The 17,551-nt window shown below is 30.6% G+C and overlaps 1 protein-coding gene across 1 annotated transcript in view; it reads left to right on the top strand.

Annotated features, from left to right (window-relative positions):
- LOC145263208 (uncharacterized) overlaps nt 1-17,551 on the top strand; it is a 291,719-nt gene that overhangs the window by 149,262 nt on the left and 124,906 nt on the right. The window contains exons 7-8 of the mRNA XM_080120287.1: nt 8,941-9,023; nt 9,533-17,453. Coding sequence (XP_079976413.1) covers nt 8,941-9,023; nt 9,533-17,453 — 8,004 coding nt within the window. The remainder of the gene's footprint in view (nt 1-8,940; nt 9,024-9,532; nt 17,454-17,551) is intronic.

The following is a 17,551-nucleotide window of genomic DNA, read 5'->3' as shown; positions in this document are numbered from 1 at the left end:
TTATAATATTAATGGTGTACAAGTGCTATATTAATGTATTATAATATTAATGGAGTATAAGTGCTATATTAATGTATTATAATATTAATGGGGTACAAGTGCTATATTAATGTATTATAATATTAATGGAGTACAAGTGCTATAGTAATGTATTATAATATTAATGGAGTACAAGTGCTATATTAATGTATTATAATATTAATGGAGTACAAGTGCTATAGTAATGTATTATAATATTAATGGAGTACAAGTGCTATATTAATGTATTTTAATATTAATGGAGTACAAGTGCTATATTAATGTAGTATAATATTAATGGAGTACAAGTGCTATATTAATGTATTATAATATTAATGGAGTACAAGTGCTATAGTAATGTATTATAATATTAATGGAGTACAAGTGCTATATTAATGTATTATAATATTAATGGAGTACAAGTGCTATATTTATGTATTATAATATTAATGGGGTACAAGTGCTATATTAATGTATTATAATATTAATGGAGTACAAGTGCTATATTAATGTATTATAATATCAATGGAGTACAAGTGCTATATTAATGTATTATAATATTAATAGGGTAGAAGTGCTATATTAATGTATTATAATATTAATAGAGTACAAGTGCTATATTAATGTATTATAATATTAATGGAGTACAAGTGCTATATTAATGTATTATAATATTAATGGAGTACAAGTGCTCTATTAATGTATTATAATATTAATGGGGTACAAGTGCTATATTAATGTATTATAATATTAATGGGGTACGAGTGCTATACTAATGTATTATAATATTAATGGAGTACAAGTGCTATATTAATGTATTATAATATTAATGGAGTACAAGTGCTATATTAATGTGTTATATTAATGGAGTACAAGTGCTATATTAATGTATTATAATATTAATGGAGTACAAGTGCTATATTAATGTACTATAATATTAATGGAGTACAAGTGCTATAGTAATGTATTATAATATTAATGGAGTACAAGTGCTATATTTATTATAATGTTAATAGGGTACAAGTGCTATATTAATGTATTATAATATTAATGGAGTACAAGTGCTATATTAATGTATTATAATATTAATGTATTATAATATTAATGGAGTACAAGTGCTATATTAATGTATTATAATATTAATGGGGTACAAGTACTATATTAATGTATTATAATATTAATGGAGTACAAGTGCTATATTAATGTATTATAATATTAATGGAGTACAAGTGCTATATTAATGTATTATAATATTAATGGAGTACAAGTGCTATATTAATGTATTATAATATTAATAGGGTACAAGTGCTATATTAATGTATTATAATATTAATGGAGTACAAGTGCTATATTAATGTATTATAATATTAATGGAGTACAAGTGCTCTATTAATGTATTATAATATTAATGGGGTACAAGTGCTATATTAATGTATTATAATATTAATGGGGTACAAGTGCTATACTAATGTATTATAATATTAATGGAGTACAAGTGCTATATTAATGTATTATAAATATTATGGAGTACAAGTGCTCTATTAATGTATTATAATATTAATGGGGTACAAGTGCTATATTAATGTATTATAATATTAATGGGGTACAAGTGCTATATTAATGTATTATAATATTAATCGAGTACAAGTGCTATATTAATGTTTTTTAATATTAATTGGGTACAAGTTCTATATTAATGTATTATAATATTAATGGAGTACAAGTGCTATATTAATGTATTATAGTATTAATGTATTATAATATTAATGGAATACAAGTGCTATATTAATGTATTATAATATTAATGGGGTACAAGTGCTATAGTAAGGTATTATAATATTAATGGAGTACAAGTGCTATAGTAATGTATTATAATATTCATGGAGTACAAGTGCGATAGTAATGGATTATAATATTCATGTTGTACAAGTGCTATATTAATGTATTATAATATTAATGGAGTACAAGTGCTATATCAATGTATTATAATATTAATGGGGTACAAGTGCTATATTAATGTATTATAATATTAATGGAGTACAAGTGCTATATTAATGTATTATAATATTAATGGGGTACAAGTGCTATAGTAATGGATTATAATATTCATGGAGTACAAGTGCTATATTAATGTATTATAATATTAATGGAGTACAAGTGCTATATTAATGGATTATAATATTCATGGAGTACAAGTGCTATATTAAAGTATTATAATATTAATGGAGTACAAGTGCTATATTAATGTATTATAATATTAATGGAGTACAAGTGCTATATTAATGTATTATAATATTAATGGGGTACAAGTGCTATATTAATGTATTATAATATTAATGGAGTACAAGTGCTATAGTAATGTATTATAATATTAATGGAGTACAAATGCTATAGTAATGTATTATAATATTCATGGAGTACAAGTGCGCTAGTAATGGATTATAATATTCATGGAGTACAAGTGCTATATTAATGTATTATAATATTAATGGGGTACAAGTGCTATATTAATGTATTATAATATCAATGGAGTACAAGTGCTATATTAATGTATTATAATATTAATGGGGTACAAGTGCTATATTAATGTATTATAATATTAATGGGGTACAAGTGCTATATGATTGTATTATAATATTAATGGAGTACAAGTGCTATATTAATGTATTATAATATTAATGGGGTACAAGTGCTATATTAAGTATTATAATATTAATGGGGTACAAGTGCGATAGTAATGGATTATAATATTAATGGAGTACAAGTGCTATATTAATGTATTATAATATTAATGGGGTACAAGTGCTATATTAATGTATTATAATATTAATGGAGTACAAGTGCTATAGTAATGTATTATAATATTAATGGAGTACAAGTGCTATATTAATGTATTATAATATTAATGGAGTACAAGTGCTATATTAATGTATTATAATATTAATGGAGTACAAGTGCTATAGTAATGTATTATAATAGTAATGGAGTACAAGTGCTATATTAATGTATTTTAATATTAATGGAGTACAAGTGCTATATTAATGTAGTATAATATTAATGGAGTACAAGTGCTATATTAATGTATTATAATATTAATGGAGTACAAGTGCTATAGTAATGTATTATAATATTAATGGAGTACAAGTGCTATATTAATGTATTATAATATTAATGGAGTACAAGTGCTATATTAATGTATTATAATATTAATGGGGTACAAGTGCTATATTAATGTATTATAATAATGGAATACAAGTGCTATATTAATGTATTATAATATCAATGGAGTACAAGTGCTATGTTAATGTATTATAATATTAATAGGGTACAAGTGCTATATTAATGTATTATAATATTAATAGAGTACAAGTGCTATATTGATGTATTATAATATTAATGGAGTACAAGTGCTATATTAATGTATTATAATATTAATGGAGTACAAGTGCTCCATTAATGTATTATAATATTAATGGGGTACAAGTACTATATTAATGTATTATAATATTAATAGGGTACAAGTGCTATACTGATGTATTATAATATTAATGGAGTACAAGTGCTATATTAATGTATTATAATATTAATGGAGTACAAGTGCTATATTAATGTATTATATTAATGGAGTACAAGTGCTATATTAATGTATTATAATATTAATGGTGTACAAGTGCTATATTAATGTACTATAATATTAATGGAGTACAAGTGCTATAGTAATGTATTATAATATTAATGGAGTACAAGTGCTATATTTATTATAATGTTAATAGGGTACAAGTGCTATATTAATGTATTATAATATTAATGGAGTACAAGTGCTATATTAATGTATTATAATATTAATAGGGTACAAGTGCTATATTAATGTATTATAATATTAATGGAGTACAAGTGCTATATGAATGTATTATAATATTAATAGGGTACAAGTGCTATAATTATGTATTATAATATTAATGGAGTACAAGTGCTATATTAATGTATTATAATATTAATAGGGTACAAGTGCTATATTAATGTATTATGATATTAATGGAGTACAAGTGCTATATTAATGTATTATAATATTAATAGGGTACAAGTGCTATATTAATGTATTATAATATTAATGGAGTACAAGTGCTATATTAATGTATTATAATATTAATAGGGTACAAGTGCTATATTAATGTATTATAATATTAACGGAGTACAAGTGCTATATTAATGTATTATAATATTAATAGGGTACAAGTGCTATATTAATGTATTATAATATTAATGGAGTACAAGTGCTATATTAAGGTATTATAATATGATAGGGTACAAGTGCTATATTAATGTATTATAATATTAATGGGGTACAAGTGCTATATTAATGTATTATAATATTAATCGGGTACAAGTGCTATATTAATGTATTATAATATTAATAGGGTACAAGTGCTATATTAATGTATTATAATATTAATAAGGGGTACAAGTGCTATATTAATGTATTATAATATTAATAGGGTACAAGTGCTATATTAATGTATTATAATATTAATAGGGTACAAGTGCTATATTAATGTATTATAATATTAATGGGGTACAAGTGCTATATTAATGTATTATAATATTAATAGGGTACAAGTGCTATATTAATGTATTATAATATTAATAGGGTACAAGTGCTATATTAATGTATTATAATATTAATGGGGTACAAGTGCTATATTAATGTATTATAATATTAATGGAGTACAAGTGCTATATTAATGTATTATAATATTAATGGAGTACAAGTGCTATATTAATGTATTATAATATTAATAGGGTACAAGTGCTATAGTAATGTATTATAATATTAATGTAGTATAAGTGCTATATTAATGTATTATAATATTAATAGGGTACAAGTGCTATATTAATGTATTATAAGTGCTATATATTCATCAAAGCACATTTCATTAAAATACTTGTAAAAAAGACACAGAGATACAACACTGCAGCAATGAGACGAGTTGGTGCTTGGCCGATAGTGAAGAACCTATTAGATTTTAGATTCTTTTTTGGATCCTGTCTAAAAGTAAGAGACTCGTGGTAGATGCTAAAGCCCACATGTGACTACAAAAAGTCATGATCACAGAATATTCTACATGGTAATTATTAGGTACAATTTAATGGCTGCTCGGTAGGAGACATGACTTTGAATGCCAGCTAATCATAATATTTTTTTTAATTTTCGATTACTTTTTTATTGTGTTTGAAAGATTATTGCCCAAAGTTATAATCTCTCAAAGAAAAAAAATGCGTGGAATGAAAAATACATGGAAAAATCTTAACGCAAATTTGAAAAACCCTATATTTCATGTAAAATATTCATTATGACAAAGATTGTGTTTAACTTTTTCTGGCAAGATAAATATAAATTTTTTTTTATTATTTCCAAGTAAATTAAGTTAAACTCTTAAAATAATGAATTAATAAAATAAATGTAACTTTTGCTAAAAACCTAATAATTATCCCAAACTGTGCCAGCTGTAGCAACAAGGTTTAATAATGCAAAATAAAAGATGGCAAAATTACTAAATGTATGGAAGCGCATAAAAACTTTTATAGACTTATCTGAAAATGATGTCAGGTGGTTGGAGGGAAAGAGTGGGAGGGATAAAACCAACTGTTTTTTTTATTTTCTTTTATTTTTTTCAGAGCCATGCAACCATATATACCTATAGTGAACGTTTGTATAATTTTCACCATTTCCTGCTTTTAAATTTTTTCAATTTTATTTTAGTTTTTATATTATATAAAAATTATGTTTCACCGATGGTTACACGATCATCCATGCAATAGAAATATTAGAATCTTACATATGAAAATTATGCTAAAACTGTAAACATTAAAAATAAGAAGTAATATTTTTATGCAATTATAATTTTTCTGTATGAAAATATTAATAAACAATGCTTAATTCAATGGTAATATTGTTAGTTCAAAAATTAATTTTTCTATGAGTTATATCAATTTCATTAATATGGAATTTAGGGGCTTTTTTTGTAATGTTCCTGAAAAATGAATTTTTTCTTTTTTTTTATTGTTACAATTTACGATGCTTTATTTTAATAAAACAAAAAATAAATTCATTCATTTTTTTTTTTTTTTACTACTGAAAAGCATAACTTTAGTAAAGATGTTTTTTGTTTAAACAAAATAATACATTTTCATTAAGGTTCAAATAAAAATAATGGATTCATTATATTCTGTGATCATTATTTGATAAATACTGTAAATTTCATTAAAATTGGTTCATTTTCAAGTAAAAAAGGGGTCAAATTGTTTGTACATTTTGATCATCGGCCATTCATTTTGCTTGTAGCTTGTAATTATAAATGTGATAAAAATCCCGATGTGTCGTATGTACAAATGATAGTTCTTAGGTAAAGATGTAGAACAATTCAGGTAGCAGGTTAAGTTCCTGGGGAAGACCAAAGAAACCATGAGGTGGGCTGATAAGGATGAACTTGAGAGAAAGAGGGATAAAGACCTGGTCAGAGATAAGTTAGTTTTTAAATCAGTTTCTTAAAGCCATCCAACATATGTCGGCATGTAAAACGAATGTTAAACCAAATATGATGGTGAAGATTATTAACCTCATTTAATATGTGACAACCCTATTATTAGGTTGAGAAGAAATTTAACTACATGTATTAGGTTGGAAAGAGTTTTTATGGAATTTTTAATTTTGATTTCAAATGATGTATTTTCAAGTAAGTTTTTGTTATAATTAGCAATATAGTGAAAAAATTTAAATGGTTTAACATATTTCAGTTATAGCATACATAATAAGAGCTTGATAATAAATGAAAGATCAGATAATAAACAAACATTGTTCATGGAATTTTAAACAGATAGACAGTAGGAAAAATTGTTCTTTATTTTCAAATCACAATTATTTTGAAAATCTCAAACTTTTCTTATTTTGTCATTTAATCCTCATATTCCATGAACAATATTTCTGACAAAGGGGAAAGAATTAGAGTTTTCTGGATCAAAATCTATCTGTATAACACTTATTGTTGGTTAAATTGTGACCTTGAAATGGTTTTTACATCACGTGGTTTCATGCTTTATCTGGAGCGATTATCATAAAAAAACAAAACAAATTATTTTGAAGATTTTGGATTAAATCGCCATTGAATTCTGTTATTTTGAAGTGCTCAATAAAATATCTATTAAATCTTTTAGTTCTTATTTGTAAAGTAGTTAAACCTAAGGATTCTAATCTATTTTTAGAATTGAGATGTTTTATTCTTTTTATTAGTTTAGCCGCTTATATTTGTGAAGGCTTGTCAAAGTTAATTGAAGAATTTGAAGCATTTTTCCAGGAGTGTACAAAAGAATGAATGAAGAACTGATGTGTCCGGGAAACGGTCTATAAGTGTTGTGTTTCTTTTGTCGAGTCAATCCTAAACCAGTGACGTCAAAATTGTCTTACCTGGACTAAAAATAAAAAAGGAATTTATTTGTTGGTCAATTATAGACACTCCTCATTTCAGATTAAATAAATTCCATATTTTTTTTATAATTATGTGTGTCAGAAAAGTAGAGAATCCAATTTGTCCTAAGTCCAACCAGTGAATATCTTGGCATGTCATGACTTGAGTTGGTATTTTTTTTTTTCGTCCCTTAGAAAATCAAACCAATTGTCTATCCAAAGATTCCAGTTTTAATGCAAAGATGACGATTTTCTTTTGCAGTAGGAATCGACACTTGTCTGTTTTGCCAAACTTGTCTGCTGACCATTTGAGTCTTAATCTGCTTGAATGAACAACCAATTGACCTGACTTGAATGCCATACAAAATTGTTGAGATAGCGTCAGATAACAATTCAAGACTGGTTATAGTCGACTAATAATACTTCCTAATTTCTGGCGCTGCTGCTACCGGAAGTGGTGACGTGGCAAATCAGTTCCTTCAGTTTTTTCTCACACCTATATCTGCCCTTTGTATGTGCTCTTTTTTTATTATATTTTTTCAATTGTTCTTTTTTATTTAATAATCATTTTTTTTTGTCTTATTTTAATTAAGAATAATTGAAATTATTTTTTTTTAAAGAATTATTGAAAACATCTTTTGAAATCTTTTTAAAGTATTTTGGGATTATTATGTATTGGATACGTTTTTTTATGATTGCAATTTTGTTATTTTGATTTCCATAATTTTATTTTCATACTTTCATAAACATATGTCTATTATATAAATTCAAAGAAAAACTTGTTTTTAAAATTTAATTAACATATTTTTATAATATTATAAACATATTTCTTATGAAATTTCAAATAAAATAAAAACTTATTTTTTTATTCGTTATTAAAAGTGCAAATAAAGACTAATTGTGTTATTTTTATCTTTTTATGATTTTAAATTTATGCAGGTTTCATATTTATTATTATACAATCAATTCTCTATCAATTCTCATATTGTACCAAATATATAATAGTGATTTCAAAAGTTTAAAAAAATATATGACTGAAGTGCTATCAGTTAGAATCAAAACCAAAACATAAAGCTCTCCAACCTTGTTACTTCTGTTCAACCGCTTATAAAATTAAAAGATGACATCGTTTAACCTATAACTGTATATTTGCACATGCATAGAAGAGCATTTTAAGACAACAAGTAACAATTTTTTACAATTTTGACCCCTAAGCAGCTATTTTTACCAGCTAAAAATCAAATAAAATTTGTTCCATAAGTCCAAATCCCCTATATATAAAGTTTCAAATATATAGACCAAAAATTGTCAGAAAAGTTTGATAAAGACCGTTCCACACACAAATAAGGTCGTTTTTATATATTTTTATATACTTGTTGAAAAGAGCCGACCCAACTGACCTAGTGTTAATGATGTTTATTTTAATTTCCTTTTGTTTTTATTTGCATATTTCAATTTAGAATCGGATCCACAAACTTTGGTCAGTGAAAATCCTGAAGCGTCAACTGATATTTGCAATTTCCTTTTCACAACTGATAAAATGGTAACGTCTTTTCCTTCTTTTCAATTTTGCTTTTGATAGTTTTTTTTCTTATCTTTTTTTTCTTTTTTTTTTTACATAAAAATAGCAAATTACTTCAGACTTCGACCCAGTCATGGCTGACAGAACAAGGTCATGCTATCTCTTCGGATTAAATAAAGGTTTATGTTTGAGATTTGATGCAAATTTCTAAGTTTCCAAGATACACCTGCAGAAGGTCCGAGGTTAGATTGGTCGGAATGTTGTGAGAATATGAGATGTGAACAGTAGTGAGAATGATCCAAATTGTTTTGTCTTTACAATTTTGCTGATGCATTTGAAATGCATTTGCTGATGCATTTGAAATGCATTTGCTGATGCATTTGAAATGCATTTGTTTTGTGAGGGGAGATCATATTTATCTTCAGGTAAAAGATTAGGTTGTCTGTCAAATTTTAGATGATTTTTTTTTTTCTTAATTATTTCAGTTACATTCTTCTAGTAAATATAAACATTTTCTTTTTTTCTTTCAGCATGTAACACCGGATGTCGACCCAATCTCTGATAAAGGAAATTTTCGAAACTGTTCTGAAATTAAAAAAGATTCTTCTATCAATTCTATTCCAAGTAAAATGACTTTAAGTACAAAACTTGCCCCTCTTCCAAATTTGAATGATCAACAAGAAACTGAAATATTGTCTTGTAAACGTTTGCTAAATGAACCTCCTCAACCCAACACGGCTGTCAAAAAATTTCCAAACATATCCAATAATCAATCTGCTTTAAATATTTGCCAAACACAAAATTGCAGAGATGTGGAAATGCATGAAAAGACAAAAAATAACAGATACCATCCTAAACCAGAAGACATAGAATCTGAAGTTCTTCAAGAAAAACCATGTTTGTCATCAACATTGGTGTCAATCAAGAATGAACCAAATTCTATAATCCCCAAACAGAATACAACAATTCCAGAATTTGCTAAAGAAACAGAATGTAAGCAGCAAGTTGGCGGATCTTACAATAAAGAATTGTCTTTGAAAAAAAATCTTAAAGAATACTCTCATGGCGTGAAGCAATCAACAAGTGTTGAAAATGACCAGCAAGTGGGAGAATTGAATTTCTTAACTGACAGCCAAATGATCAAGTGGAAAGAATTTGATGGTTTTTCGCAAACATTTCTGGAAAATGATAATAGTTTTTCTTTGCAGGAACTGCATTTTAAGAATGATCGAGTTTGCACACCAGATACTGGCTCATTACTTGGTAAGATGAAACGAGAAGAGAAATTATCGGATTTTGCTAAAGAGAAAATCCAAAGTGACCAAAATGACAATTTCTTAAAGGCCCAATCACTGTCTAAACAAGTCGTATCTACAGAACATGATAACGAATCGAGGGGACATTTGTTTCCAATAGAAACTAAAATAACGCAAACTAAATTGAAGGAAGAAGATAATGAAGATTTAAAGACTGAAGAATGCAACAAGAATTTAAGTTCCGTTTCTTTCGAAGGTAATTCCACAGAACAAGATTTCAGAGATGATAAAATATTAGATACTAAAGATGCTGAACTGATCACAACTTTAGAGGATTGTTTCGAAAGCAAAGCTAATGACATAAAATTTAAAAGTGCAGTAACGAATGGTTTGAACGAAAAGCAAACTGCGCAACTCAACATTGTGACCTCCAAACCTTACCACCAAACAGAAATTCACTCAAATGAAATGGAAGTGGAATTTTCAAATGAAATCCATTCATTTCATTCAAATAAGAAATCAGAATCAAATTTTCCAATAAGAAATGATAGACATCCTTTACCATCTAAACAAAAACGATCAACAAGTATTGATTATAATTGTTTCACGACTGATTTACAAATTCTTGATCTAAAAGACCATGAAAATTTGACTTGTCAGAACAAACAAAACAATGCAACAAAATCAAAACAATACCAAAACAAAGGTTTTCTTCCATTCAAGGCACCAAGAATTTCGTCTAAAAATTTAACTGGCAGTGAAAATTATTCACAGAAAAAAGAGTTAAAAGCTAAAAATGCTGAAATAACGCCAGGCAAGAATGACACTTTAAATAGAAGTTCAGAAAATGACAAAATTGTAAAAACAAAATTAATATCAATAAATAAAAATTCACCTACAACTTTACATAGTGAAAACCTAGAGAATGTCCAAAGCGTTTCTGAAACAATATGCAAACAGATCAGTGTAAAAGAAGAAAGCTTTAAGAAAGCCCAAAACATTATCAGTGACGATACAAACCAAGCTCCATCTTTTGGGGGCTTTTCAACTGCCAAAGATAAACAGATCAGTGTAAAAGAAGAAAGCTTAAATAAAGCCCAAAACCTTCTCAGTGACGATAAAGACCAAGCTCCATCTTTTGGGGGTTTTTCAATGGCAAAAGGTCAACAGATCAGTGTAAAAGAAGAAAGCTTAAAGAAAGCTCAAAACCTTATCAGTGACGATACAAACCAAGCTCCATCTTTTGGAGGCTTTTCAGCTGTCAAAGGTAAACAGATCAGTGTAAAAGAAGAAAGCTTAAAGAAAGCCCAAAACCTTATCAGTGACGATACAAACCAAGCTCCACCTTTTGGGGGCTTTTCAACTGCAAAAGGTAAACAGATCAGTGTAAAAGAAGAAAGCTTAAAGAAAGCCCAAAACCTTATCAGTGACGATACAGACCAAGCTTCATCTTTCGGAGGTTTTTCAACGGCAAAAGGTAAACAGATCAGTGTAAAAGAAGAAAGCTTAAAGAAAGCCCAAAACCTTATCAGTGACGATACAGACCAAGCTTCATCTTTCGGAGGTTTTTCAACGGCAAAAGGTAAACAGATCAGTGTAAAAGAAGAAAGCTTAAAGAAAGCCCAAAACCTTATCAGTGACGATACAGACCAAGCTTCATCTTTCGGAGGTTTTTCAACGGCAAAAGGTAAACAGATCAGTGTAAAAGAAGAAAGCTTAAAGAAAGCCCAAAACCTTATCAGTGACGATAGAGACCAAGCTTCATCTTTCGGAGGTTTTTACACGGCAAAAGGTAAGCAGATCAGTGTAAAAGAAGAAAGCTTAAAGAAAGCCCAAAACCTTATCAGTGACGATACAAACCAAGCTCCATCTTTTGGGGGCTTTTCAACTGCCAAAGGTAAACAGATCTGTGTAAAAGAAGAAAGCTTAAAGAAAGCCCAAAACCTTATCAGTGACGATACAGACCAAGCTTCATCTTTCGGAGGTTTTTCAACGGCAAAAGGTAAACAGATCAGTGTAAAAGAAGAAAGCTTAAAGAAAGCCCAAAACCTTATCAGTGAAGATACAAACAAGGCTCCATCTTTTGGGGGCTTTTCAACTGCCAAAGGTAAACAGATCAGTGTAAAAGAAGAAAGCTTAAAGAAAGCCCAAAACCTTATCAGTGACGATAGAGACCAAGCTTCATCTTTCGGAGGTTTTTACACGGCAAAAGGTAAACAGATCAGTGTAAAAGAAGAAAGCTTAAAGAAAGCCCCAAACCTTATCAGTGATGATACAGACCAAGCTTCATCTTTCGGAGGTTTTTCAATGGCAGAAGGCAAACAGATCAGTGTAAAAGAAGAAAGCTTAAAGAAAGCCCAAAACCTTATCAGTGACGATACAGACCAAGCTTCATCTTTCGGAGGTTTTTCAACGGCAAAAGGTAAACAGATCAGTGTAAAAGAAGAAAGCTTAAAGAAAGCCCAAAACCTTATCAGTGACGATAGAGACCAAGCTTCATCTTTCGGAGGTTTTTACACGGCAAAAGGTAAGCAGATCAGTGTAAAAGAAGAAAGCTTAAAGAAAGCCCAAAACCTTATCAGTGACGATACAAACCAAGCTCCATCTTTTGGGGGCTTTTCAACTGCCAAAGGTAAACAGATCTGTGTAAAAGAAGAAAGCTTAAAGAAAGCCCAAAACCTTATCAGTGATGATACAGACCAAGCTTCATCTTTTGGGGGCTTTTCAACTGCCAAAGGTAAACAGATCTGTGTAAAAGAAGAAAGCTTAAAGAAAGCCCAAAACCTTATCAGTGACGATACAGACCAAGCTTCATCTTTCGGAGGTTTTTCAACGGCAAAAGGTAAACAGATCAGTGTAAAAGAAGAAAGCTTAAAGAAAGCCCAAAACCTTATCAGTGAAGATACAAACAAGGCTCCATCTTTTGGGGGCTTTTCAACTGCCAAAGGTAAACAGATCAGTGTAAAAGAAGAAAGCTTAAAGAAAGCCCAAAACCTTATCAGTGACGATAGAGACCAAGCTTCATCTTTCGGAGGTTTTTACACGGCAAAAGGTAAACAGATCAGTGTAAAAGAAGAAAGCTTAAAGAAAGCCCCAAACCTTATCAGTGATGATACAGACCAAGCTTCATCTTTCGGAGGTTTTTCAATGGCAGAAGGCAAACAGATCAGTGTAAAAGAAGAAAGCTTAAAGAAAGCCCAAAACCTTATCAGTGACGATACAAACCAAGCTCCATCTTTTGGGGGTTTTTCAACTGCCAAAGGTCAACAGATCAGTGTAAAAGAAGAAAGCTTAAAGAAAGCCCAAAACCTCATCAGTGACAATACAAACCAAGCTCCATCTTTTGGGGGCTTTTCAACTGCCAAAGGTAAACAGATCAGTGTAAAAGAAGAAAGCTTAAAGAAAGCCCAAAACCTTATCAGTGACGATACAAACCAAGCTCCATGTTTTGGGGGCTTTTCAACTGCCAAAGGTAAACAGATCAGTGTAAAAGAAGAAAGCTTAAAGAAAGCCCAAAACCTTATCAGTGACGATACAAACCAAGCTCCATCTTTTGGAGGATTTTCAACTGCCAAAGGTAAACAGATCAGTGTAAAAGAAGAAAGCTTAAAGAAAGCCCAAAACCTTATCAGTGACGATACAAACCAAGCTTCATCTTTTGGGGGTTTTTCAATAGCTAGAGGTCAACAGATCAGTGTAAAAGAAGAAAGCTTAAAGAAAGCCCAAAACCTTATCAGTGACAATACAAACCAAGCTCCATCTTTTGGAGGCTTTTCAACTGCCAAAGGTAAACAGATCAGTGTAAAAGAAGAAAGCTTAAAGAAAGCCCAAAAGCTTATCAGTGACGATACAAACCCAGCTCCATCTTTTGGGGGCTTTTCAACTGCCAAAGGTCAACAGATCAGTGTAAAAGAAGAAAGCTTAAAGAAAGCCCAGAACCTTATCAGTGACGATACAAACCAAGCTCCATCTTTTGGAGGCTTTTCAACTGCCAAAGGTAAACAGATCAGTGTAAAAGAAGAAAGCTTAAAGAAAGCCCAAAACCTTATCAGTGACGATACAAACCAAGCTCCATCTTTTGGAGGCTTTTCAACTGCCAAAGGTAAACAGATCAGTGTAAAAGAAGAAAGCTTAAAGAAAGCCCAAAAGCTTATCAGTGACGATACAAACCAAGCTCCATCTTTTGGAGGCTTTTCAACTGCCAAAGGTAAACAGATCAGTGTAAAAGAAGAAAACTTAAAGAAAGCCCAAAACCTTATCAGTGACGATATAAACCAAGCTCCATCTGTTGAGGGCTTTTCAACTGCCAAAGGTAAAAAGGTCAGTGTAAAAGAAGAAAGCTTAAAGAAAGCCCAAAACCTTATCAGTGATGATACAAACCAAGCTCCATCTTTTGGGGGCTTTTCAACTGCCAAAGGTAAACAGATCAGTGTAAAAGAAGAAAGCTTAAAGAAAGCCCCAAACCTTATCAGTGACGATACAAACCAAGCTCCATCTTTTGGGGGTTTTTCAACTGCCAAAGGTAAACAGATCAGTGTAAAAGAAGAAAGCTTAAAGAAAGCCCAAAACCTTATCAGTGACGATACAAACCAAGCTCCATCTTTTGGGGGTTTTTCAACTGCCAAAGGTAAACAGATCAGTGTAAAAGAAGAAAGCTTAAAGAAAGCCCAAAACCTTATCAGTGACGATACAAACCAAGCTCCATCTTTTGGGGGCTTTTCAACTGCCAAAGGTAAACAGATCAGTGTAAAAGAAGAAAGCTTAAAGAAAGCCCAAAACCTTATCAGTGACGATACAAACCAAGCTCCATCTTTTGGGGGTTTTTCAACTGCCAAAGGTCAACAAATCAGTGTAAAAGAAGAAAGCTTAAAGAAAGCCCAAAACCTTATCAGTGACGATACAAACCAAGCTCCATCTTTTGGGGGTTTTTCAACTGCCAAAGGTAAACAGATCAGTGTAAAAGAAGAAAGCTTAAAGAAAGCCCAAAACCTTATCAGTGACGATACAAACCAAGCTCCATCTTTTGGAGGCTTTTCAACTGCCAAAGGTAAACAGATCAGTGTAAAAGAAGAAAGCTTAAAGAAAGCCCAAAACCTTATCAGTGACGATACAAACCAAGCTCCATTATTTGGGGGTTTTTCAACTGCCAAAGGTCAACAAATCAGTGTAAAAGAAGAAAGCTTAAAGAAAGCCCAAAACCTTATCAGTGACGATACAAACCAAGCTCCATCTTTTGGGGGTTTTTCAACAGCTAGAGGTCAACAGATCAGTGTAAACGAAGAAAGCTTAAAGAAAGCCCAAAACCTTATCAGTGACGATACAAACCAAGCTCCATGTTTTGGGGGCTTTTCAACTGCCAAAGGTAAACAGATCAGTGTAAAAGAAGAAAGCTTAAAGAAAGCCCAAAACCTTATCAGTGAAGATACAAACCAAGCTCCATCTTTTGGGGGTTTTTCAACAGCTAGAGGTCAACAGATCAGTGTAAAAGAAGAAAGCTTAAAGAAAGCCCAAAACCTTATCAGTGACGATACAAACCAAGCTCCATCTTTTGGGGGCTTTTCAACTGCCAAAGGTAAACAGATCTGTGTAAAAGAAGATGCTCACAACATAATATCAGATGCGATTTCTGAACGTTTGATTAAACATGTTGATAACTTTCCAGCTGATGATGACGATGATGATGATAATATGGTTGAAATTCTTGATCACATTGATGATGATATTGTGAATGACCTGATGTCAACTGATTTTGCAGCCAGTCAAATGACACGAGGTGAATGTTCCTTGAAGATCCTTTCTGATTGTCGCATCCTCAATGATGATCCATCATCCATGTCTCCATTTGTTAAGAAAATTGACATCTGTAATGACAGTACTCATTTGACTGGAGATATGTTTAACTCATCATGGGACGATGATACTTCTATTTTATCAAACTTAACTGAAAATCTACAGTCACATTCTTATTATCCATGTAATAAACGAAAACATTCTGACTCACAGACGGAATCTTTCACGTCAAAGAAAAAAGTTAAAATCAATGCTGGATGTAATAGTACTGTTCCAGTCCATCTGGAATCTTCTGAAAATTTTTCGCATCATGACCAAACACTTCCAATGGCAAATATTAGAGAGGGAACATCTTGTAAGTCTCAGTACATTTCAGATGACACCCTCATGCAATCGGTGAAACTGTATGAAAATCAGTCAAAAACTGAATTTCAAACAGTATCTGTAGATTCAAATGCAGAACCAGAATGTGATTCCAATCATTATCGCTTGCATGACGATGATGGTTCGGCTGAGCATGAAATGGTATTGGCCATTGAAAAGTTTGAAAATCACATGGAATGTGGCATGAAGATTTCTTCAGCTAAAACCATAAAATCTACAAGTGTTCACCAATTTATGTGTGAAAATTCAAATCTGTTTGAAACTAACAAAGCGATTTCTTTAGAAACATCCGAGAGCTTACCACAGAAAAACACAACAAATTCAGCTTTTAATCAGAAATGTTCTGATAATCCAGTTAAAGACGTTGACGACGAATCATGTTATAAGAATGATATGTTGGAATTTCCTTGTGAAAAATTTCAAAATGGTTCTTCAGTAAAAAACCAACTTAATCACAAGAGCCAGTCTGCAGCTTCAAAAATATCTTTTGGTTTCCAAACTGGCCTTGGCCAGGATGTTCTAGTTTCCAAGGAATCTCTACAAAAAGCTGTGCAAATGTTGGATTCTGAGCCCGTAAAAGGTGGAACGAATGCACAACCAAAGACCTTTGCTGCCTTTCAAACAGGTCTCGGAAAAACGGTTCATGTATCTGAAACTTCGTTGCATGAAGCAGTGAAGATATTAAATAAACAAACACCATACGAAGAAGACCACAATTCGCACCAAATGAAACCCTCCAAAGTTATGGCTTTCCAGACTGCTCTTGGTAAAAATGTTTCCATCTCTGAGGAATCGGTAAAGAAAGCCCGGCAGTTTTTGGATGCAGAAACCATACATGAGGAAGACATCTGTTCAAAGGAGAAATATTTGCGAAAGAGCACATCAGCTGTCCATTATAAGTCTGAGGTCCGGTCACATGTTGAAGGTCCCCCCTTGGACCACTCTGCCAATTCTGTACCGTCAATATTTAAAAGTTTACAACAGGAAACAAACAAAATCAATTTACTATGCCAGAAAAAAAGTAAGTTTTTTTTCATCATTATTTGTGATAAACTTTCTCTTCATGTTTCAATAAGTTTATTTCAGAATTTTTTCTTGGTTGCACAACATTTAGCTCCG

This window comes from Euprymna scolopes, chromosome 3, assembly GCF_053919585.1.
Source record: "Euprymna scolopes isolate OS-2025 chromosome 3, ASM5391958v1, whole genome shotgun sequence".
Lineage (NCBI taxonomy): Eukaryota > Metazoa > Mollusca > Cephalopoda > Sepiida > Sepiolidae > Euprymna > Euprymna scolopes.
This window is presented reverse-complemented; position numbering and strand designations above follow the sequence as displayed.